Source organism: Tenrec ecaudatus, chromosome 7, assembly GCF_050624435.1.
Source record: "Tenrec ecaudatus isolate mTenEca1 chromosome 7, mTenEca1.hap1, whole genome shotgun sequence".
Taxonomy (NCBI): domain Eukaryota; kingdom Metazoa; phylum Chordata; class Mammalia; order Afrosoricida; family Tenrecidae; genus Tenrec; species Tenrec ecaudatus.
In genome coordinates, this window is record NC_134536.1 from 101,572,238 (window position 1) to 101,595,924 (window position 23,687).

General features: G+C 38.0%; 1 protein-coding gene across 9 annotated transcripts in view; it reads right to left on the reverse strand.

Moving 5' to 3' along the window:
* The window catches only part of RIMS1 (regulating synaptic membrane exocytosis 1), a 257,595-nt gene that overhangs the window by 100,383 nt on the left and 133,525 nt on the right, over positions 1 to 23,687 (reverse strand). For all 9 annotated transcript variants that reach the window (XM_075554901.1, XM_075554903.1, XM_075554902.1 and 6 more), the window contains one exon: positions 18,757 to 18,923. In XM_075554901.1, the coding sequence (XP_075411016.1) occupies positions 18,757 to 18,923 (167 nt within the window). The remainder of the gene's footprint in view (positions 1 to 18,756; positions 18,924 to 23,687) is intronic.

The window sequence follows — 23,687 nt, forward strand, 5'->3', positions numbered from 1 at the left end:
TAACTTTGAAAAGGACAAGTTTAGTTCTCGATTTACAACCTTGATCGCTTTCCTTCATTTATAGCTCCTTGCTAAATTGTACTGGCGAGGCTCTCAGTACGATGCTGAATCAAAATTGTGACAAGAGACTTCTATGAGCTTAGGGAAAAATTACTCAGTAATTAAAATAATAAATATATGCTGAATTTCATCAAATGTTCATTTTTCTGTATCTATTGATATAATCACAGGATGTCTTTGTTTTATTCTATAGTGAATTACATAGAGTATTAAAACCAAGCTTACAAAGCTGTCTTGGTCACAATATATCATCTTTATATATTCAAGGGGGTACTTCCCCCAACAAAACCAATGCTCATTTGTTTATTTTAAATGTGAGGGATAGTGCACTTGGAGTTCCTTCCACCAGGTCAGACTGTTGATCATCAAGCTTTCTATTTAGATGTTCTGAAAAGATTGTGTAACAGCGTGCGACAAAAAAGGCCTGATGTGTGGCAGATGGGGAACTGGTTTTGTTACCACGACAATGCACCTGTGCACACAGCCATCTCATTGTGAAAAATTTTGGCAAAAAACAGCATGCTTCTCTTGCTCTGTGCACCTGATTCGCCTGACCTCACGCTGAGACTTCTTTTTGTTTCCATGACTGAGGAGAGACATGAAAGAACAGTGATTAGACAGCGTAGAAGAGGTGAGGAAAAAACCAGGGAGGTGCTCTCAGCCACCCACACAGATGAGTTCAAAAAAATGTTTCCAAGAATAAACAGCATATTTGGCAAATGTATTAAGTGTAATGGAGAGTTTTTTTTGAAGGTGATAGGTTGGAAAAAATTTAAATACATAGCTTTGAAAAAAATCTGGGTATTTTTTTTGGGGGGGGCTATATCCTTGCATGTCTGGATTAAAATTTTGCAAAAATATGTTTCTTCCCCTTTTATCTATATTAATGAAATAATCTGGCCTGTAATTTTCTTGTCTTACCATGTGCTTATCAGCTTCTCAAGTAAAGCTGTATAAAAATATGGAAGTGTTTCTTTTTTATTCTCTAGAAGGATTTGTGTAAGTCTGATGTTTACTAACTTATTAATTTACTATTCTACCAGTCAATCCATCTAGGTCAGAAATTTTCTGTGTGGGGTGTTTAAAGCAATTATGGATTCCTTTCTATAAATAGATATAAAACTTTCAGATATTCTAATTCCTTCTTACATTGTTTATGAGGAGCCTGGGTAGTGTAGGGGTTAAAAATTGGACTGTGATCTGTCAGGTAAGCAGTTTGAAACCACCAGCAGCTCTGAGGGGAAAGATGGGGTAAATAGGTACAGTTTTGCAAATTCAAAGGGGGCAGTTCTTTAAGTATTTTTCAGGAATTTTCACATTTGCTTTAAAGGTGTTGTTCTTAGGTGCTGCTGAGCTGATTTGGATTCAGAGTGACTACGTGTAGCCCCATCGGGGTTTCTGGGCTGTAATCTTTGCAGAAACACATTGCCAAGCCTTTTGTACCTGAACTGCTCATCTTTCAGTAGCTGCCCTAAACCATACTGTTGTGTCACAGAGGTTCTGTAAATCAGTGGTCCACCAAAAACCCACTGCCCTGTGGCAAATACACAGGTTTTCCATAGTGACTCTACGTCGCACACAGGGCTTCCAAAGCTGTAAACCCTTCCAGAAGCAGTCTGTCTCCAGTGGAGTAGGACAGTGGGTTTGAACAGTCAACTTTTGGGTCAGCAGCTGAACCCTTTAATCACTGTGCCAGTAGGACTCCTTAGGAAAATACAATGCCCATGGATCTCAAATATACAAGTGGAGAGAGGATCTGTGAATCCTGCAGAGATCTCTATTTAAAAAATCATCAGCTGTCATTCTTCATAAAAGGGTCCAGATGGGTTATATCTCTTATCTCTTAGAAATAATAATAATAAAACAATGTCAAGAATATTGTTAGCTGAAGGGTTTGATTTTAGACTCATAGCAGATAACACAAATAAGAAAACGATCATGTGGTTAAGTTCACTAATGACAAAATTTAACAGGAAATTTAGTCCCTATCGACATACAATGTCATAAGTTTGTCATAATAGAGAGCGTGTAATCTTACAGCTGGTGCCCCGGTGGCACTGTCAGGTAAGCCAAATTGGGCTGCTGATAGGTGGGCAGTTCAAACCCAGCAGCTGCACTGAGGGAGAAAGATGGAACTTTGCACTGTGGTGAAGATGTACAGCCTTGGAAACCCTAAGCAGGCTCCCTGAGTCAGGAATGGCTCGAGGGCAGCTGGTTGGATAGGCCAATCTTGTAGCAAGACAAGAAAGCAAGAAAAAAAAACATTTGTGTGTTTTGGTCAATAGGTCAGTGCTTAACCAATTGAACCAACACCAGAGTCTCTTTTGATAAAGGAAGAAAGGTTTAAAAAACACCTTTCACTGTATGAAAACATAAAATAGCAGTAAGATAGCTGGCATTTTGGATTGTCATTATATGATGTTATGGATTGAATTGTGAACCCTAAACTCTATGCCAGTGGTTATAATCCCATTTGGGAATGGGCTGTCTTTTTATGTTAATGAGGCAAAATTAGGTGTACTGTGAAAAATGAAAGAGATTAAACTAGAAAACGGAGATGGGGAAGAGCATGCTTAATCACACAAAGATTTCCCAAGAACAGAAGCTCTGAAAAGCCAAGAGTCCACAGAAAGCCTTCCCCGAAAGCAGTGGCTCCCAAACCCACCTGGTCTAATTATTACAATCAGTATAAGTAGAAATACCATTCTGGTGTTTTTCTGGCATTTAAACACTTTTGTACTGGTCGGTGATGCAGGATTAAGTGTTTGCAAACCCCTTGATCCAGGATCAACTGTTTTTGCAGCTGCCTTGATGGTTCCAGCATCCTCCTAAATTGTAAGAAAGAATTCTTTCCCTTTTGTTAAAGCCATCACTTGTGGTGTGTACACACACACACACACACACATACACACACACAGCTTTTCGTTAAAGCAGTACTAAGTAGTAAGACACATGGCCGTTTTGTCATTTCACAACTCTCTAGCCTAGAGGGCAGGGTTATACTGGTCAGAAAAATATGAAGATGCTAGCGATAACATTCTCTCACCTAGAAACTCTTATTAATAAAACTGATGAATTATCAAGAAGTCACTAAGCAAGAATAATCAATTGGAAGTCTAATTCTACTGTCTGGCATAAAATAATTGCTCTAGTTAGACTAATTATGATAATAATTGGCTTACTTATTGATCATTAACTATGCCCAGAAATGGATATACAGGAAGTACAATTTCAAAATATAATTAATAGAAAAGTAATTAATTTTATTAAATTTAGGTTTCAAAACTGTAAAAATGGAGCTTAGGTATGTTAAGTCAGGAATTTAATGAAGACAAAAGCAAAAATATCAACCCTGTGGCAATGGAGTCAATTTTGACTCAGATGCATAACCTAGCCTTTCTGTTTCATATATGAACCTCTAACCTTGTGGTTAGCAATGACAATTACAATGTATATATGAGTGTAGGCCAACCCCAATATCAACTGAGGCATCTAATTTTACCATGAAACTGCATTAAAAATGTGCTGAAAAAAATCAGCTTATACATGAGTATAAACAGTACATCAACTTAGACAAACATCCAAAGAGTAATTAGACTCTGTCAACCACCAACAAGACAATTTCATTGACTTTCTCTGCAGTTTGGTTGCAGAATCTTATTTCTAGCAATTTGACTGGTGGCACTGCAAGGGAAGGAGACCTATCTATGTTTCTTCTCCATACTTCTTGACATAACACAACTAAGCTCCAGGTGGGCAAAGATCACTTCAAATTCCCTGAGAAGCTTGTGACTTTAACCATCTGATTATTTAAACTCTGTCAGATGCCGAAATTGACTTTCTACTTATGCTTTTTAAAACTTTGTTAGTTTTTTTGAAAAGCAGATTTTCAGAGGAAAAGATAAAAACAAAAAAAAACCAGCTTTAAGATAGTAAAGGCAGATCATTTTGGATACCTGGTCTATAACTAAAGAGAAACATCTGCCTGGACTGGAAGTAATCTTATTAAAATATACTCAATTGTTAACTAAATACAAGGGTAATTTAAAAAGTATTGCTACTAGGGTTCCAGCATACATATACATGGATTTTTTTTCAAAATGAACTTAGTGTAACGAATCTGTTATTAGTGGGTGACCACAAACAAGTTCTGAGCAACACACTTGTCTTGTTCTTGTTTTTGTTGTTAGATAATCAAAACAGTTTGTTCTCACTTACCAACTGAAAGGTTGAGTCACCAAGTGGCACTAAGGAAAAAAGGTGATCTGCTTCTGTGGTAGTTACATAATTTCATGTCAGCTTGATAAATTGAATGCAAAGGGTGGAGTTTAGCCTGTGAACCAGACACACCCTGAGGATACTTCCTTGTGGGCATGGCCTTCTCATGAGGATTATGAGAACTTTTTTCCTCCCTGGAAATGGGTCACTCACTCTCTCTCTGCTATATATTTGAGTTGACAAGCCACATGGAGCTAAGCTGATGGCAGCCAGAGCCCTGGAGATACTTCTACTACCACAGGATCCATAAGACTTTTCATCCACCAGCCTGTGATCTTCCTGCATTTGGCATCATTGCATGTGCTGCGTGAGTCTAAAGAGGAATTTATGGATTAGTATTGGATATATGGGATAATATCGGACTTATGGACTTGATCTGTATGGGGCTGGGATGTTTTCTCAATATACAATTGCTCTTTTATATAATGTTCTCTCTTATACATATATGAGTGTCTCTGGATTGGCTTCTCTAGCCAACTGAGTTTAACACAGCTTCCTTAAAAATGACAGCAAAAAGAAATACAGCACACAGTTCTACTCTGTAATCTATGGGGTCACCATATAGTTGTCATTGGTCTTAGATGCCATCAGTTGGCTCCAACTCATAGAGCCCTTGGGTTCAAGAGAACAAATACTGCTCGTTCCCGGGCCATCCTTACAAGGGCTCTTGTGCTTGAACCCATTGCTGTGGTCTCTATTTCAGTCCGTCTTGTCTAGGGCCGTTCTCTGCTCACTTCTACTTTACCAAGCAAGCTATCCTTCTCAGGGACTGTCTCTCCTGACTTCACGTCCAACGTACACGAGACAAAGTCTCTCTATGCTTGCCTTTAAGGAGGATTCTGGCTGTACTTCTTCCAAGACAGATCTGCTGGTTTTATTGACAGTCCATGGCACTTTCAATAGTCTTCATCAGTACCATAATTCAAAAGCATCGATTCTTCAGTACCTCCTGTTCAATGTCCAATTTTCACTTTGATATGAGACAAGTGAAAATGCCATAACTTGGGTCGGGCACACCTTAGCCCTCAAAGTAACATTCTTGTTTTTTGATATTTTAAAGAAGTCATGTGTAAAAGATTTACCTAAAGCAACTCTTCTTTCGATCTTTTCACTGCTGCTTCCACGAACAGTGATTGTGGATCAAGCAAGACAAAATCCTTGATAATGCCAATCTTTTCCTCATTAGGCATGACGTTACTTATTGCTCCTATTGTGTGGATTTTGGTCTTCTTTTTATTGAGTTGCCATCAACACTAAAAGGTGCAATCCTTGGTCTTGATCCACAAATGCTTCAACTCCTCCTCACTTTCAGCAAGCAAGGCTGTGTAGCTTGCATAGTGCAGGTTGTTAATAAGCCTTCCTGTGATCCTGATGCTGTACTGTTCTTCATATAGGTCCAGAGTCTGATGATTTGCATGGCATAAAGCTAAGTATAATGAGAAGATACAACCCTGATATTAAATCATGCAGTATTCCTTTGTTCTGTTCACATAACTGCCTCTTGATTCATGTACAGGTTCTGCATGAGCACAATGAAGTGTTCTGGAATTCCCGTTCATCTCAAGGCTAGCTATAGTTATTATGGTCCACACAGCCGAATGCCTTTTTATAGGCAACACAGCACAAGTAAATATCTTTCTGGTATTCTGTGTCCAACCATGATCCCTATGACATGAGTAATGATATCCCTTGTTCCAAGTTCTCTTCTGAATCTTGCTTGAACTTCTGGTAGCTCTCTTATGATCTACTGTGATAGTGGCTGGTGATTTCAGCAAAATGTACTTGCTTGTGACATTAACAATATGGATCTACAATTTGTGCATTCTACTGAGTCTCCTTTCTTTAGAATGGATGGTACATGGGAATCATATGGTATCCCTTGAAATGTGTGAAAATGACTAGTTCTTTTGGATACAGTGATTGCATTTTTTTCATCTCTCTTTTTTGTTTTTGTTTTATTGGCCTATAATTCACACATCTTAGAATTCAATAGTGTGATCACATCAAGAAGAGTGGTACAATCCTCACCAAAGTCAGTTTTGGAACATTTTCTTCATTCTTGTATTCACTGTTATTAACTCCCATTTTCCCACCTTCCCCTGCCACACCCCAAGGAACCAGTTATCCAGTTACCATCGCTATAGATTTATCAACCCTGGATTTAGTATCTAGAAAAACATAAAAAAAAAACCAAACCAACTAATGACAATACCAAAGTATACAGAATTCTCAATTGAAAACAAAACAGAAAAAAATTAAAAACTAGAACAAATTTAAATGGATCATAAGGGAAAGCCAATGGCAGGGTGGTCAACTGCATCCTAACTATGTCTCCAAAAATCACATAGGGGATTTAAAAAAAGTATTATTAATTGGGAGTTAATGCATGTATCATATCATTTCATAGTTCAATCACGTCAAGGAGAATTATACAATTGCTATCACAATAGGTTTCCATTCTTTTTCTTCCTGATCTCCTTGACACCTTCTCCCCTTTCCTGCATTATCCAATATTTTTCCCGCTGAATCTTTCAATATTGCAACCCGAGGCTTGAATTTTTTATTCAGTTATTTTCGTTTAAGATATCCTGCGTTTTCTCTTCTTTGTTTGGTTTTCTAATTCTAGGTCTTTGCACATTCTATGTTGTGTTCTTGAGTTGCTCTCGGAAATGTTCTATTCAGCTCTTTGACTTCATCTTTTCTCCCATCTGCCTTAGTTACTATGTTTAAGAGCCTCTTCTGACATCCACTTTGATCTTTATGTTCCTGTCTTTTTAACGACATTTTGTTTTCTTACTGTATGATATGCTTCATATTATCCCAAAGTTCATCAGCTGCCCTGTCATTAATGTTCAATGTATCAAATGTGTTGAGATGTCCTCAAAATTCAAGTGGTTTTAACTGAAGGTTGTATTTTGGCTTTCACGGACTTAATTATTTTTTTTTAGCTCTAAACTGAGCTTGTCATTGTGTTTCGCTGCTGTCAAATAGGTTCCAGTTTATAGCCAACCTATGTAAAACAGACTAAATACAGCCCAGTCCTCAGCCATCCTCACAATGTGCTTATGTTTGAACCCATTTGCCCAGGGCCTTTCTGATTTTCACTTCCATTTACTCTAGCAAGCATGCTATCATTCTCCAGGGCTGGTCTCTCCTGACAACATGTTCAAAGTACACGAGATGAAGTCCTATCATCCTTGCCTGTCACAAGCCTTACTTCTTCCTTAATTCCAGCTTTAATTCTTCCAAACAGATTTGTTTGTTCTTTGGCAGTCCATGGTACATTCAATATTCTTTGGCAGCACCATAATCCAATGCATCAATTCTTCTTCAGTCTTATTTATTCAATAAGAACAGTATTGAATAACTTGGACATAATTCAATGTACAAATTTCATACAAGGAGGCAATTGAAAACACTAAGGCTGTCTCTATCATGAAGTTACCTTTTGGTCCAGTTGTGAACATTTCTATTTTCTGTACATTTGAGTTGTAATCTGTATTGAAGTCTGCCATCCTCGATCTTTATCAGCAGCTGTTTCAAGCCCTTTTCCCCTTCAGGAAGCCAGTTTGTATTGCATATGGCAGGTTTTTAATAAGCCCTCCTCCAATCCTGATGCTGCATTCATCTTCATATAATCCAGTATCTCTCATTAGGTCCTCAGTATATACATTTAATCAGCATGGTGAGAGGATACAAGCTCCTTGTCTGACTTTAAACCATGTAGTATTCTCTTGTCGTATTAGCACACTGCCTCTTGATCCACATACACGTTCCACACGAGCACAGTGAAGTTTCCCTGGAACTCCCATTCTTCTCAAGGGCATCCATAATTTATTACAATCCACGTGGTTGAATTCCTTGGCATTATCAATGAAACATATCTAAGTATCTGTCTGGTATTTTTGGCTTTCAGCCAAGATCCAATTGACATCAGCAATGAAATCCCTGTTTCAAGTCCTCTTCTGAATCCAGCCTGAACTTGTGGCAGCTCCTTGTCAATATACTGCTGTAACTCTTGTTGGATGATCTTCAGGTAAATTTATTTCCATGTGGTAAAAATTATGTTGTTTTGTAATTTGAGAATACTGTTTTGTCTGCTTTCTTTTAATGGTGGTAGAAACAACTTACACATGAGCAATTGATGGTTTGTTCCACAGTTAGCCCTTGGTCTCCTAATAGTGCCTGATAGTCCCACAGATATAGTCAATTTGATTTCTGTGTATTTCTTTTGTGTTGTAAAAAAAAGGTTTTTACAACAAAGAAGCCATTGCTTTTTTAAACAAGATTCTATCATGTGGTCTCTGGTTTTGTTAACTATTACCATATTTTCTAACTGTTCCTTCCTCATTGTTTCCAACTTCACATTCCAATCACTAATAAGTATCAATGAATCTTGACTGTATATTTGATCAACTTCAGATGGAAGATGATGGTAAGACAGAGAGTTAGCTCAGAGGTTATGGAGATATATATTTTTTAATTTTCAAAGGATAATCATGGTAGAGTTAATCAAAGGATACAAGATGATCACAGAAGCTTGTTATGTTATTTTCAGAAAACTAGAATTGACAATGGTGAGGAAAAGACCAGGGAAGTTGTAATAAATAATATTATTTTTCTGTCTGTCAGTGATATACCTGCCCATTCTTCAAAGGCAGCCTGGGCTGTACAACAGGAATCTCATTGGAAAACTACAATACTCACTCATTAGGAAACCATCTACTCCAGAGCCCTGGTCTTTCCCCTCCTCTATTTGCTCCTCAAATTCAAAGAGGATTTAAAAAGGACACTAAATAAGTCCCCCAGGGATGCTCAAATACTTATTTTGATGAGGTGCAATAAGAGTGCACACATGTCTTTGGGGAAGGGTTAGAAAGATGGAAACCACCTGCAGTGACCTGTACTGGACCTGGACAAACCTCTTAGGGATTCAGCCTCTCTCACTGAATACAGGCTTCAAGCAGTGACTTGTGCCCAGTTTGACATGTTTGGGGTCTTGCAAGCTGGCCATCATGTACAGAACCATCATTTGGTGTTTGATACAGTCGACATCACTACCTAAGGACAAGGTAGCACCTGCAGAGTCATCTGGCACTAAAGCTCTAATTGCAGGATGCTTTTTCATAGAGTGATCAAGAACTAGTCCATTCAACTCAGGTTCTCCCTGCCTCCACCCACCCCAATTCTAATTACAATCTAAATCCCTACCATTCTGTCTTAGTTTGAGCTGTAATCTACCTTTACCTCGCATATCTGCTCCCCACCCCCCAAATTTCATTATTCCTCACAATTCAAACGGTCCTTCCTTGGTGGGCATTCCCCTCTCTCCTGAGAATTCTCCAGTCTGTGGATCCTTTACCTTCTCCCTGACTGCTATCTTTTAAGCAGTTTAGATACTCCCTGCTAGTTCAAGAACCAAATGTCTTTGCCCTGGCCTGGCTGGCATCTGCCCTCTAACTTGGGATACATTCATTCATGCCATGAGTCTGACTTTCCACAATGACAATTTATTCTTAACTTATCTTAAAATTATTTTAAAGTAATTTAAAAGATAGCATTAAATACAAACTGTTAGTGGCAATGTGGTGTTGAACTGATGATAATATTATAAAAATATCTGTTAAATACATATCTGAAAGAAAAGGAAATGGCATAGGAAAAACAAAAACAAGAGAGAACTGACAAGATGCTGATATGTCCACTACTAATGTTTTGGGAGATTTTTCAGATCGGTAATTTAGACACTTGAGTTTACAGAACGGAATTAGAACTGAAATCCAGGCAGGAATTTCTCAAAGAGCAACCATATATACGCTATGTCTTGTTCTAAGTACTAACTAATTCCCAGTGGTGGCACAGTGTATAACTTTTAGAAAGAAGAAATTATCCCCAAATAAAGATCTAAGACACACACACACACACACACAGGTTAGCAAAGAAACTGGAATATATGTGGCTCAATTGAAAGCATCCATCACTTAAAGAAAGACAATATCCAAACCTGAGAAACAAACCAATATATAAGTAAGTCATTGGACAGAAAACATGGTGTTGAGAGGTAGCAGAGGTAAGGTGCACAAGTCATCCCCCATGAGGAGTTGAGCTAATTATTAAATTTTGATCTACTATTTAGCAAAATGTGCATATGCATCAAAACAAACCAGGTGCTAAAATAATAGGATAATATAATTTCCATAATAAGAGAAGTGGGATAAAAATTCAATTACAAATGATTAGGAGAGGGGGAAAATGGAGTAAGAAAAACAGAAAGCATTACATAAGATAGTAGAACAAAATCCAATGCATCAAAACTCACAATAAATTCAAATCAAAGCTCAATTTACTTTGTCAGTAGGGCTCCTTTAATATAATAAAATCAAATCCTACCTCCACAGAATATGTAAAAACCAACAGTAGCTAATAAAGATGAAAAAATCTATACCTAAAAACTTCTAAGGAATGCCTGTGTGTGTATGTGTGTGTGTCCGAGTGGCTCCGTGGGTTGTGTTGAGCTGCTAAGCACAAGGGCAGCAGTTCAAACTCACCAGGTGTTCCTTGAGAGAATGATGAAGTTACAGCCCCCATAAAGAATGCTAATCTCAGAAACCTAAAGTCTGTGTGTAAAGATATAGAAATTATTATATCTTGATCCAGAATATAGATATATTTGATATACATATGGTTCTGGGAGGTAGTTATGGAGAAAGAACTGGATGTGATAGTCAAAGATATTCACCTATATTGAAAATATTTTACTTCTAACTCTAGTAGTGGACACCTAGGGACTTATCTTTTTGTATATTACAGATATTACAAATGTATTTTACAAGTCCTGGTTACTTGGAGGAAAGGGACTAGGATGGGCTGGTAGGCTCTCTGTTCTGGCTCCACCAGTTACTGCCCATGTGAACTCAACAGATTGCTTTCCCTTTCCCTCCCTTTGTAAAATAAGATTACTAACAATTATACTACTGGTTTGTGATATAAACCATGATATTACATGTTAATTACCTACCAGAAGATCTGTTACACATAAAATACGATCAATTTTAAAAGAAAAGAATTATGGTTAAAACTACCCAAGTTACACATAAAATAGCTGGAATTTGGTAAACACTTGTTCATAGTGAAAAAATATGGCATGCATTCCAAATAATCATGGTCCCAGCAATGAATGTTTTCCCAAAGAAAAGATTTTTCCTTTGAAAGTAAAAGCTCTATTAACCAATAATTTGGTATACTAAAGATGTACTGTTCGCAGTACATGTTAGTTTATATTATGGGAAAATACTTAAGCAGGGAAATTTACACTCTAATTGTGTTTAATAACATGATATTAAAGCAAATTTATAAATTCTTTTATAATAATGAGATCAAATTGAAAAATTATAGTCATTTAGATATAATCAACTATAATTTAGGTGACATTATAAGTTAACTAAAGTGTATTAAAGGCAAACTATTGGTACTGCTTATTTCTGAAAATTTGAGATTTTATTTCACAGTGAACAAATTTTATATGATATTCCAAAGACTCCCTAAGACATTTGTATAATTTTACAAAAACAAGATTGAAGGTATAATTCACTCATGAGAAAGAGCCTTCATTCATGAGTTGAGGCAAACTACCAGGTGAGCAGGGAAGTAGGATTTGCATGCGAAGCCCTGGTGATGAGGTGGGTGAAGGAAGGGCTGAGCAGCTAATCAGAAGGTAAGAAGCTTAAACTCACCAGCTGATCTGTGGGAGGCAGATGGGACAGTTTGTCCATAAACACGCCCCATGTGAAACACTGTGAGGCGCTTCTACTCTGCCCTGTGTCAGGTCACTATGAGTTGGAATCAACAATTATGGGTTTGAATTTGGGTCTAGAATTTGTATGGATGAGATAATGTAAATATCTCCTATAAAGGAACAGATATCTTAACATTGGCAATATAGTTAATTATCCAGAGTAGTTTTGAAATATCATGATTTTCCCTTTGCCATGTTTTGTGATAAGTAGTAGCTCCCTCAACATGTGTATGCATTGGCTTGTTATCCTGGCCGAGTAGAAGCTGAAAATTTTCAGGCTGTAGTAAATGAAGAAGCTAGAGATTACAAGCATGCATAATGCCAGCCATGAAGATGAAATATTGCAGTTACCCTTTTTTGGCTGTGCAGATGTATAACTACATTTTCTGTTAAAAGTGACTGGACAAGGTATAAATAGAATAATATTTAATAAAAGGCAATTATTTTAAAAGTTTAATTATATGATCATCATTACCTGTGCTTTCAATTGAATATATATATATCTTTTAAATTTAAATTACAAATATTCTTGTTTAACCCAAGTGAAAAAAATAAATTTGAGGGCAGTAGATATGTACAAGTAATAAAGTGTTACAATCTATTTTTTAACTTCCATGAATAGTGTATAATTAGTTAATTTTCTCTTTAGGTAGAAGTTGCCTCTAAGATCTAATTATATATCATTTTGATAAATAACCATTTCTTGATAAGCTATTCCTGTTTCCTATTTTAGTTTGAAAATTTCATTAAAACTAACCATTTCACTGTCTGTTAGACAGTGAGAAATGATCTAATATGCTACTGGTCGTTCCTGCATTGTAAACTAACTGCAAGTTAGTGTGTCTATGGTGGGCTCAGAGAGCGCAAAGGCGACAAGCAGCGCATTCTGCAGCTGTTCTCAGCTACCCCAGAGCTGCCTCCTTTCAAATGAACAGGCCTAATGGTTTGCAAGGAAGAGCCTAATCAGTACCTGCTATTCATCTGCCCCAAGAACTCTGTAGCTGACCATGGGCAAGATTTTGATGGTTATGAATGCAGCATGTTTTAAGAAATTGATCATATGATTACATGCTTCAGTCATGTTATATTAGTACGTATGGCACAGTAATTTGTTTATATTGTTACCATAAAGGGAACAACTTTTTAAAAGGCTCATTCATTCTACTTCTTTAGGACTTCAGTCACAGAAGAGAAGTATGGCAATGACAAATTATCCTTAGGCCATTAAAATGAAGGTACCATGAAACGAGGAAGTAGAAGAGCACTAAATTACCCTCTTTGCCAGATCTCCAATATTCAGTTATCATTCACTGTGCTTGGATTAATCTTTCCCTTTGTCTTGTAATTTCATGACATTTTTTCTTTCTTTCCTAATTAAACTAAAAAATATTCCATCATGGAGTCGGCACCGACTCATAATGACCCTGGAGGAAAGGGTAGAACTGCCCCTTTGAGGTTTAGAGGCTGTAACTCTGTGGAAGTACAACGCACCATCCGTCCCCAGAAGACCAGCAGGTGGTTTCGAACTGCTGACTGTGCAGCTAACAGCCCCACACTTACCCAGTATGCCACCAGGGCTGCGCCCTTTCCCAATAGATGTTGATTTTTCAGTAATTACAACATGCTGGAAAATCATGTGTAGAACAAATGTAAAATAATTGTGAAATAATTTGTAGAACAAATCGAGTGTGGCTCGCTACAAAAGAGAACAAGAAGAGAAGGGAAGGGCAGCGATGGGAAGAAGGTAAGAAGGAAGGAAAGTGATGCCCTTCCTGCTGGCCCTTGACCACCCTCGATGTCACAGCGCGTGTGATCATCGCTAAGGATCCGCTCCTGTGAAGATTTCTCCCTTGGAGTTGCTGTAGGGCGGCTATGAGTCAGAATCAACTTGAGGGCAGTGATTCGGTTTTATATAAAATGGATGTTTACTTTGTTTATTTAGACTATTAATTTAAGTAATTACTTTGCAATTAAGAACTTGTCATGTACTTTCACAGAAGTCCAAAGATTACTTCTTGATGCTGCCCTGTATTCCTTTACTGAAGAACACTGTGAAATAAAGGTGCCTGACATTGGTTTGTTTGTTTTTGCTGTATTTTTCAAGCCTAATTGTATTATCAACATTGGTTTTTCAGAATACATGAAGGGGCTTAAAAAAGTTCATGGAAAAAGTCCATTATCTTTTAACTCAATTGTTTCCCCCACACGAGCCTTTGAAGCCCCTTGTATTAACCTATGTGTTATGCTCGATCATATTTTAATACACCAAGTCATTTAACCAAGTCTTAAGTATTCAAATAAATATAAGTGCATTTCTTTTTAGGATTTTCATTATTTCTTGGAAAGTTCTTGTATATTTATAATTGCAAGTCTGTTTATCTCCATAAAAGACTCACCACTTTGAGTAGATGAGTCAAGTATCCCCTCCGGTTCCCGAGCCCACACATCTGTATGCATGAAGCCGGCCTGAGCTTTCCCCCAGGGGATGGATGGTAGGTTTGCACGGTTCACCTCTCGGTTAGCAGCCCAGGATTTTGCCCACTGTGACACCAGGGCTCCTTTATATGAAGTAACTTCTTTTTAAAGAAACTTTCATATTTATTTTTCAAAATATGCAGGAAGAGAGCAAGGAGAGTTGCTTTCAAAAATATTCTTTGAGAAGGGAATAATGAGTCCAAACGTAATCTACATAAAATATGCTCTTCAAGTGTATCACCATTTACTTACCTAGGAAAACCCAGGGAAACTTTGCTGGTCGGGCGATAGCACTAGCTAGAAACCAAAAGGTGTATGGCTTGAACCAACCAGCCCTGCACCCCCTTTACGCAGGTCTACTCTGTCCTGTCGGGTCACTGTGAGCCAGAACAGACTCCACAGCAGTCGGTTTTTAAAGAATCCAACTGCGGTAAAGCCAAGGGAAAACGTGACAACATTAAATGCTGGTGGAAAATTGCTGAGGGTGACAAAACTTCTAAATTGTGTAGCATGTGAGAGCAGTTATAGATTAGTATCTACTTTTGAAGCTTAATTTTGTATCAAACATCTAAAAATTCCTGCTTGGAAAAAAATCAGTATGTGATAAAGTAAAACAAAAAATTTAAAAACATCAGAACTATACTAAGGGAATTCAGGTCATTTTTGGGATGAGCACTAATTTTTAGATTAAAAACAACAAAAACCAGAAGTCAGAAATCCAACACATTCTTTCTGGATTCTAGTATATATATTTAATTTTATTGCCAATTTGTCATATTTACTAGTATGTGTACATATACTGTGCATATTCTACACATGGAGAGGAAAACATCCTTTGAGGCATATTTCCATTAAAGTGTATTCAAATTTCAAGGCAAATACAAACCAAATTTCAAAACCAGTTTATCTCTAATTACTCCCAGTATTTATAATTCTGAAGGATTAGGCATTGATTTTATATTGCAAGGATCATCCTATCCCTTGCTTAAATTTGTAAATAGTTTTTATCCATGAAAACAATTTTTGAGAATAATTTTAATTCATTGCATGTATAAAAGGTTATTTACCTTGATACAAATGTGGTAGCTTGTACAGATCTCCTGTAAGCTTAATCTTTGAAAGCATGGGGCATGGTTTATATTGTTTTACATTAATTATCATTTAATCCACAAGAAACACAGGTCAGCTCCTATAAACGAGGCAGCCTACCATGGATTAAAGCATTCAGAGGAAAGGATGTTCTTTTTAAAATTCACACAAAATCGCTCTCTGGGTTAGCTAGTAGCATCCGTGAGTGGACATTTACTGCATAATTATCTCATACATAAAAAAATAGGTACAGCCTAAGGGTTTCTAACAATCTTTGAAAATGCTCCTTTCTGAGAATCCTGCTGCCATCAAGTTGATGCTGACTCACAGCGACCCTCCAAGCACGGGTAGAACTGCTCCGGTCGGTTCCCGAGACTGTAACTCTTTCATGGAGTACAGAGCCTTGCCTTTCTCCTGGGGAGCCGCTGGTGGTTTAGAACTGCAGACCCTGTGATGAGCAGTCCATTGCACAATCACTGTGCCACCACCGCTCCTCTTTTTGACAATAAACATCTATAAATATACTTCCAATCTACACAAATCTTATATGTGTTTCATTTGCTTTCTAGCCTATAGACTTTTAAAAACTAATCTTGTAGTCCTTAATCTTTTAGAGAACAAAAGATGATTAGTTAAAACCAATTCTCCCCAAAGCACTCAGGGATTCTGAAAAATATTAACAGATGTCCGATGAATGAACCATTCCAGAATCAAATAAACTTGGCATATATTGTATTAAACGAGTTGTTTCCATAGAATTAAACACACTAATGGAAATTGTAACTTCTTAACAGGAACACATAACAGCTAGGGTTTAGAACCACTGGTCTGTAAAACATGCAAAGGCTGTACAACCCAGCCTTCATTTCCGTTGCTTGTCTAGGCATTTTCTCAATTCACCAAACACTTGACTAGAAAAAATCAAAACTACAAATGGTATTTTGCGTGCCTCAATACCATGGTTTCATGTAACAAAGAATAAGACCATGCCATATGGTTTGTCTCTATTGTTCTTCCTGAAACTACTGCATACCTTACTGACTGTGAGGCATTAATCACATTTTTAGCACATAGAGAGTGACCTTCTTGGGTCTCCCAGTGGCCACTCCACCCTGTCCCATCGGGTTGTTCAGCGTTGGAATCAACTTGAAGGCAGTGAGTTTAGTTTTGGTTTAGTCAACACTATAAGGTCTTTTGTATCCTTTTATCGACTTCTAGGATAAAGTTTACTCCAAGCGGTGTTTACTAAAGTATCCTTTGTATTATAAGATGATTTGAGGATTTGGTGTACATTATCAAGTATATGAAAGTATCAGACTTTCTGAAGAGTGGAATAAAATTATTTCTCTTTTGAACATTTATATGCATTGTATGTTGTATGTCTCTCATCAACCACAACATTTTTTTTGATGAAACTTTTATTTCGGGAATCTGGCTAAAAAGAAAAAAAATGCACAAGACGCTTTGTCAGTAATGAGTCTGATTTCGTTAAGAAGCGGCACACACTTCTGAAGTCCTTTTCTGTGGAGGAGACTGGGCGTGGACTCCAGTGAACAGCGGGAAAGCTCAGAGCAATTGGACTCTGTCCCCTAGGGTTGCTATGCGTCAGAATCGACTCAATGGCAGTGAGGTATTTTTTGGATTTTGGTGGGGGGTTCTTTTATAGTGTAGGAGGTTTACACACTGGGTTGCTATCCACGAGTCCAGCAGTGGGACTCACTGGAGATTCCACAGGAGAAAGAAGAGGCTGTCTCTTCCTGAAGAGACTTCCAGTGTAGGAGACCCAGAGAGGCAGTTCTGCTTTGTCCTGCAAGGGGTCATTATGAGTTCGAATGGACTCAATCACAGGTTTGTTTGTTTTTTGCTTTTCCTCTTAATGCAGAGCATTTGCTTTATAAGAAAGCAAAATCACTGGGAAAAATGAGGAGCTGATATCAAGGGCTCAAGTAAAGGACACATATTTTGAGAATGATGATGGCAAAAAATGTACAAGTGTGCTTGACACAATGGATGTATGTATGGATTGTGATAAGAGTTGTATGAGCCCCCAATAAAATGATTTTTAAAAAGCTAGAAGAAAAAAGAAAATCACTATCTAATGGTGATATAAGCACGCTTTGTATCTATTTTTTATTACTCAAGTTATATACCCAGATAAACCAAAAATCTACTGCCAGCTGCCAGCAAATCTATTCTAATCCATGGCACCCTTACGTGGATGAGGGTAGAGTTGTATTCCACAGAATTGTCAGCAACTGGCATTTTTGGAAGTAGATTGCCTCTGGGTAATTCAAACCTCTAACCTTTTGGTAAGCAGCCAAGACTGTTTAACTATTTGCACTATTCTGGGACTTGGTACGAGGGGATGTCTATTTTGATGTCAGACCCAGCAAACACTATTCTGTGAAGTGATTCTAGGAAACTGAAGAGGCAGACAAACTATCACCCATGGGGCTAGTCTGGCCTGCTGACTGCTTGGACAACCTTTATTGAAGCACAGCCTTGCTCACTTCTTTGAATACCTTGTCATTCCACAGTGGCAGAGTTGTGGTCTTCCAAACATGAAATATCGTGGCCCTTTCTACAAAAAAGCTATCCTGTCATGTGCTGAAGATGCTCTGTGGATTTAATCACACCGTAAGTCACTCCTACGAATGTGACTCTGAACAGTCTCTCACGATGACTATGGCTATAGGCTGCAACCCACAGTCCCAGCAAAACCCACTCCCACGAGCCAGTGCCACTGCACCGCAACCCCACTGCACAGAGCAGCCTGGCCCCAGGCTTCCCAAGGCTGTAATCTCGATGGCCGCAGACGGCAGCGGGCGGGTTTGAACTGATGGGTTTTGGGTTGGCAGCAGAGTGCCTGCCCACTGTCTCCCTATCTGATGGCAGGTGCTACCAAACGCTATGCGGATGCTTGACCTACCTCAGTCCTAGTCATTTTATTGAGATGTCTCTGCTACTTGACCGAAACTGTGTCTAAGAAGCCGATTTACTTCTTCACATTTTACGCCAAAGATAAAGATGCAGTTTATATAAACCGAGTTGCAACTCACCTGATTCTCCCCCTGGGGCGCTCAGATTGCTCTGACATAAAGCTTGTGCTGCTGAGGCGTGAGGCACTGCTGGTTCGGGAAATGGCAGACACATCACTCACATCACTATCTGATGATCTGGCAGAGACGTTATCACAGCTTCTGTACTGATCTTTCTGTGAGTTATACTGAAGATGGAAAACAAGAGCGCGTGAGGTCCACCCCAGGCCATGGGAAACCAGAGGCATGCATGGTGAGGTGAATATGGACTTCAGCCACACCAGCACACGGGTCCCTCGTGAAAGTAGGGGCGGAGGTACAACAATGCAGTAATGACACTTCAGAGCCCTTCAAAACCACGAACACCCTACACGATTGCCCACGGAAGAATCCTGCCTGTCACAGAGGGCATTCGTTCCCTACGCCGTGGTTTAGGAAGACTGATTTATAAGGTAAATGTAAAAACTAAACACTCGGATGGGAAGTCCATTAATTTAATTGTTCATATATAAAACATTTCACATTCTATTATTCATGTTTTCTAGTGCAGCACCTTCTTTTTCCTTGGTTTTTCTTATTTCCTGTTTAATCATGTTCTACTCTCTCTGCCCATGGTACACACTGCCTCCATCTCTCCATTCGTAATTCTTTCCAAAGCCACTCGGTTTAACTGTTTCGATCTCTATTGTAGAAGTTCCCACTGTCATTCATACTACTTGAAAAAATGTTCCCCTTCACAAGAAGGGGCTGGCATCCAAGCTCAGGGACTCTGACAAGAGCAACCGAGTCACAGATTAAAATTCACCTTTATTTCTAGTATGATTTCATTAAATATTTCCAGACGTAAACTATAAACTCTATGTCAAAGAAAAAAATGCCAATCCTATTAAAATTTTATTATATACTAGATCATATATTTAAATTTGTCTTTGGCCTTTATTCCCTAAGATTTTAGGAAGGCTCATGAAGGGAATTCCAAGTTGTCAAATCACCGAATCTGTTCCATTATACTGTCTTTATTATACTGTCTTGTTGTAACAGACGGGGCAGCTTTCTATGTAATTACACATGAACAGCAATGTACATGTAACGATTATTATAAAAAGGGAGATTATATAGCTACACATAATTTAAAAGTATTTAATATATGGTTATATCCTCTTAGGGACCAAAAGGTAATATAATTTTTTTGTGGACCATAAAAAAACATAGAACTAAATACTTGAGTTTTTAAAGTATCTGAACAAGTAATTTAATTTAAAATAGGAGTACAAAAGGGGTAAAAACATACAATATCTGTCAAACTTATGAAAAAGTCATTCACGCTCCTTATCAAAGCTTTAATGAATATGAAGGAGCAATTCCTAAAAAATTGTATAAATAATCCTATTGCTGAACTAGTTTACATAGAACGATGCCATAACCTGAATATGGACCAAAAATAGCATAAGACATTAATATCTAAAAAACATTATCCTTACAGCAGAAATAAACACTGCCTGGTCTAAAGCTCATAAAATAGAATAAAAGCATTAGCCTAGAGAAAAGATCAACGTTTTCATTTTTCTTAATGATCTAAAATAGCTTACGCTAAAACATTTAAGAGTTAGTGTTAATTCTTTACCTCCTGAATTTCACATTAGGGAAGAAGCAAAATCTCTATTTATAGAATATCTATTGGCTTATTTTTCTAAAGTACTTTTTCTATTTTTCTTGGAAAAATCAAATGGAAATAACAGATTAATGTGTCCCAGACTGAGCTATCTATACCACGTCCACTGTTAAATAAAATGTGATTGAAAGCACTGTAGCCACAGAAAACTTGGCCTCCGCTCATACCATGACCCTGACTGACATGATTCATTTAAATCAGAACTGCCTTTCATGAACTGAATCTCTGTGGTAAATAAAGATTTGATATGCTTTTAAGAGTATACTCTGTACTTAATGCTGCTGCTAATGTGAAATCATAGCTCCTAAAAAACTGGTTTTCTCAACTATTGTGTCAAAAGAGATGTATCATATTATTAGGAATAATGGTTCTATGTGTGTTGAAAGAGCAGCTTCTCGTGAGAAGAGGAGTTTAGATACCATGCCATTGGAAGGCACCCAACTGTGGGATATTCCTGGCACGGAGTAAACGCTCACACTCCTCTTTTTTGATAATATCATAACTACCAATACAGAGTATAGCACAGAAATATGCACATACACCAGGGAGGAACAGTCGGTTTCTATGGGCTATGCCTTCTTGAACTTTCTTTACTGACCCAGTCAGGCCAGCTGTCTAAACGGGACTCCTACTTACAGCCTTTGAGATTCCAGGAAAGAGCAAACCAAGGGATTTTGAAAGACCCTATATTATAGCCTTTTTTTTCTATATCAGGGTAGAGTCATCCATCATTTTGACAAGAGTACATTCCTCTTCACATTAGTTATGAGACTATAGGAATTATTATTATTTATTTGATTATTATGACTACATGACTTAAGATATCTGTTAAAAATGCTAGCATTTAAAAAATGTATGTGTTTTCATATGAACACATACAGTCACTGGATTAATGGTTTCTTGGGGGCAAAGCCAGGAAGGTTGGGGGGAAATGAGTTAATAACAATGAGTACAAGAAAGAAGAACACATCCTAAAATGGACTGTAGGGATGACTGTGTGACTCTTCCTAATAGGGCTGAACGACTGAAGTGTACGAGATGTGAATTATATGCTCAAACGTTGCTTAAAAATTTAATCACTTCTACTTCCTTTCATCAGGCATGATTGATGGAATTTCTAATAAATCAATGACGTATTTTAATGCAAATGAATTCTACCTTGGGGGACATACTATCTCAAGAGAAATTCATAGTGATACCAACAGCGGGGAAATAAGTCGTTGATGATGTGGGAGGGTGCTCTAATTACAAGGCTTCTAATTTCAGAGGCACGTAAGATTAAACAGCCTACAAAACTTAAACTGGTCATGCTTCTCTGTTGCCCCAACAGAAACATTCCTTTTGAGTGTGAGGTCTCAGTGCACATTCAACTCCGACAGTGAGCGGAGGCATGCAACTCTGCAGAACATCAATGGGGAGGGGAGGCATGGTGGCGCCTTGTGAAGACACCTAAGAAGCACTGCGCTCCTTCAAAAGCAGAGTGAGGGCTGCTTCTTCAGTCAGCATGGATGCTGCTGCCCTTCACCTTTCAAAAAGAGGTCAATGGGTTAAACAGCGTCTCGGAAAGTATTCTACACTAGTTTGGCAATCTTTCACTTGAAAAAAGTCTAGGTCCACGACTGGTTGTCAGTACCTTTTTAAATGGTTAACCTTTGGAAGAATAGCAACCCCAGTAGATTGCTTCAACCAAAATTTCTATATTATATTGTGGATACTCAATCTACAACATACAGGTTCTATGTTATTGCAATAGAAACAGATTTTTTATAAGCTATAAAAATCTGGGTGTAAAAGGATACAACAGGAAACTATTCAATACATAGGAAAAGTGTGCATGAACTTAAAAAGGTGGTAGTGGTAGTAGTAGTAGTAGTAGTAGTAGTAGTAGTAGTAGTAGTAGTAGTAGTAGTAGTAGGGGTCAGTTGCCTTTGAGTTGATTCTGACACATTGTGTCCCTAAAGCAGAACTCACCCAGAGGCTTTTCAAGGCTGTGATCTTTGGGGAGCAAATGGCCAGCCATGAATTTTGAGAAGCTGCTGAGTGGGACTGAAATGCCAACCTTCCCAGTCATACCTGTAACTATTTATGCCACTCTGGGCTGCTGAAATTATTAAAAATGTCTGTCATAAAAATTATGCCATGATATAAATGTAGGATTATAGATTATTTTTCTTGATATACAAAATAAGCTAATTCTATTATTTTTTATTTTGTTTTTAAGTATTTGCATAATGAAACATATACCAATTCAATAGTTCCTACATGAATAATTTAGTGACACTGACTGCATTCTTTAAGTTGTACCACCTTTCTCCCATTCTTTTCTGAAGTGTTCCTCTCATTAATATAAACTCAGGACTCTTGTCTAATTTTCCAGCAGCCGTTGTTACTTTGATTCCATACAGATAGATCTTCAGGAGCATGAAGCTCTGTCATTCGTAGTTAAGTTCAGCTACTGCTTGGCTTTTAGAAAACTTGCAGATATATTTTTGGTGTAACATCACAGAAGCGTCAGTAATAAAAGGAGGAAGTGGAAGGTATCTCTAACTGTCTTCACTAACAACTGCCTCCCCTTTGTCAGGAGATCAAAGAACTGGAGAGTCCCCAGCTACCACTCCTCAGCAGGTTGCTCACAGCAGATTTTACAGAGGAATCAAGACCAAAGCGAGGAAAGTGCAGAAGAGAATTTCAGATTCCTGAAGTTGTCAGATTCTGGAGCCATGAAGGCAAGGAGAAACCCTGAAACACCTGCCTAAGATAATCGTTAAATCTTAAACCTAAAATATCTCCTGAAATCATCATGTATGTGACTTTAACTTGTATTTTATGCTTACGCCTTTGATAGCATTTATAACAATCTTATTTAAGTAAGACAGTGGCATTAACTTATGTGATGAGATCCATAGTGATATTTTTCAAAGTGAAAGGTTTCTGAAACGACTGTGTAAACACAGTGAGAGAAGAAGAGCGGGAGTCATGCGATCATTTCAGTCGAGGAAAAAGTAGTGCCAAAGTGCTGCCCATGTCTCAGGTCAGGAGTTGTGGGCCATCACCCCCTAAGGAGGCCGTACTTCCTTTGGTGAATAAACCACCTCCTTTCCTCTAAGCCTCACTTGTCATATTTTGCCCAGATGGGAGCTGGAATGGAAGATTATTTCAAGCTCTACCTTTCTATGGGCAATTACGCACTTTATGTATATTGGAAATCTTCCCCCAAATATAAACCTACTTTTGAGTGATTATGCGTATTAGTCCTAAGTGGTCATTTAGGCATCTAGAG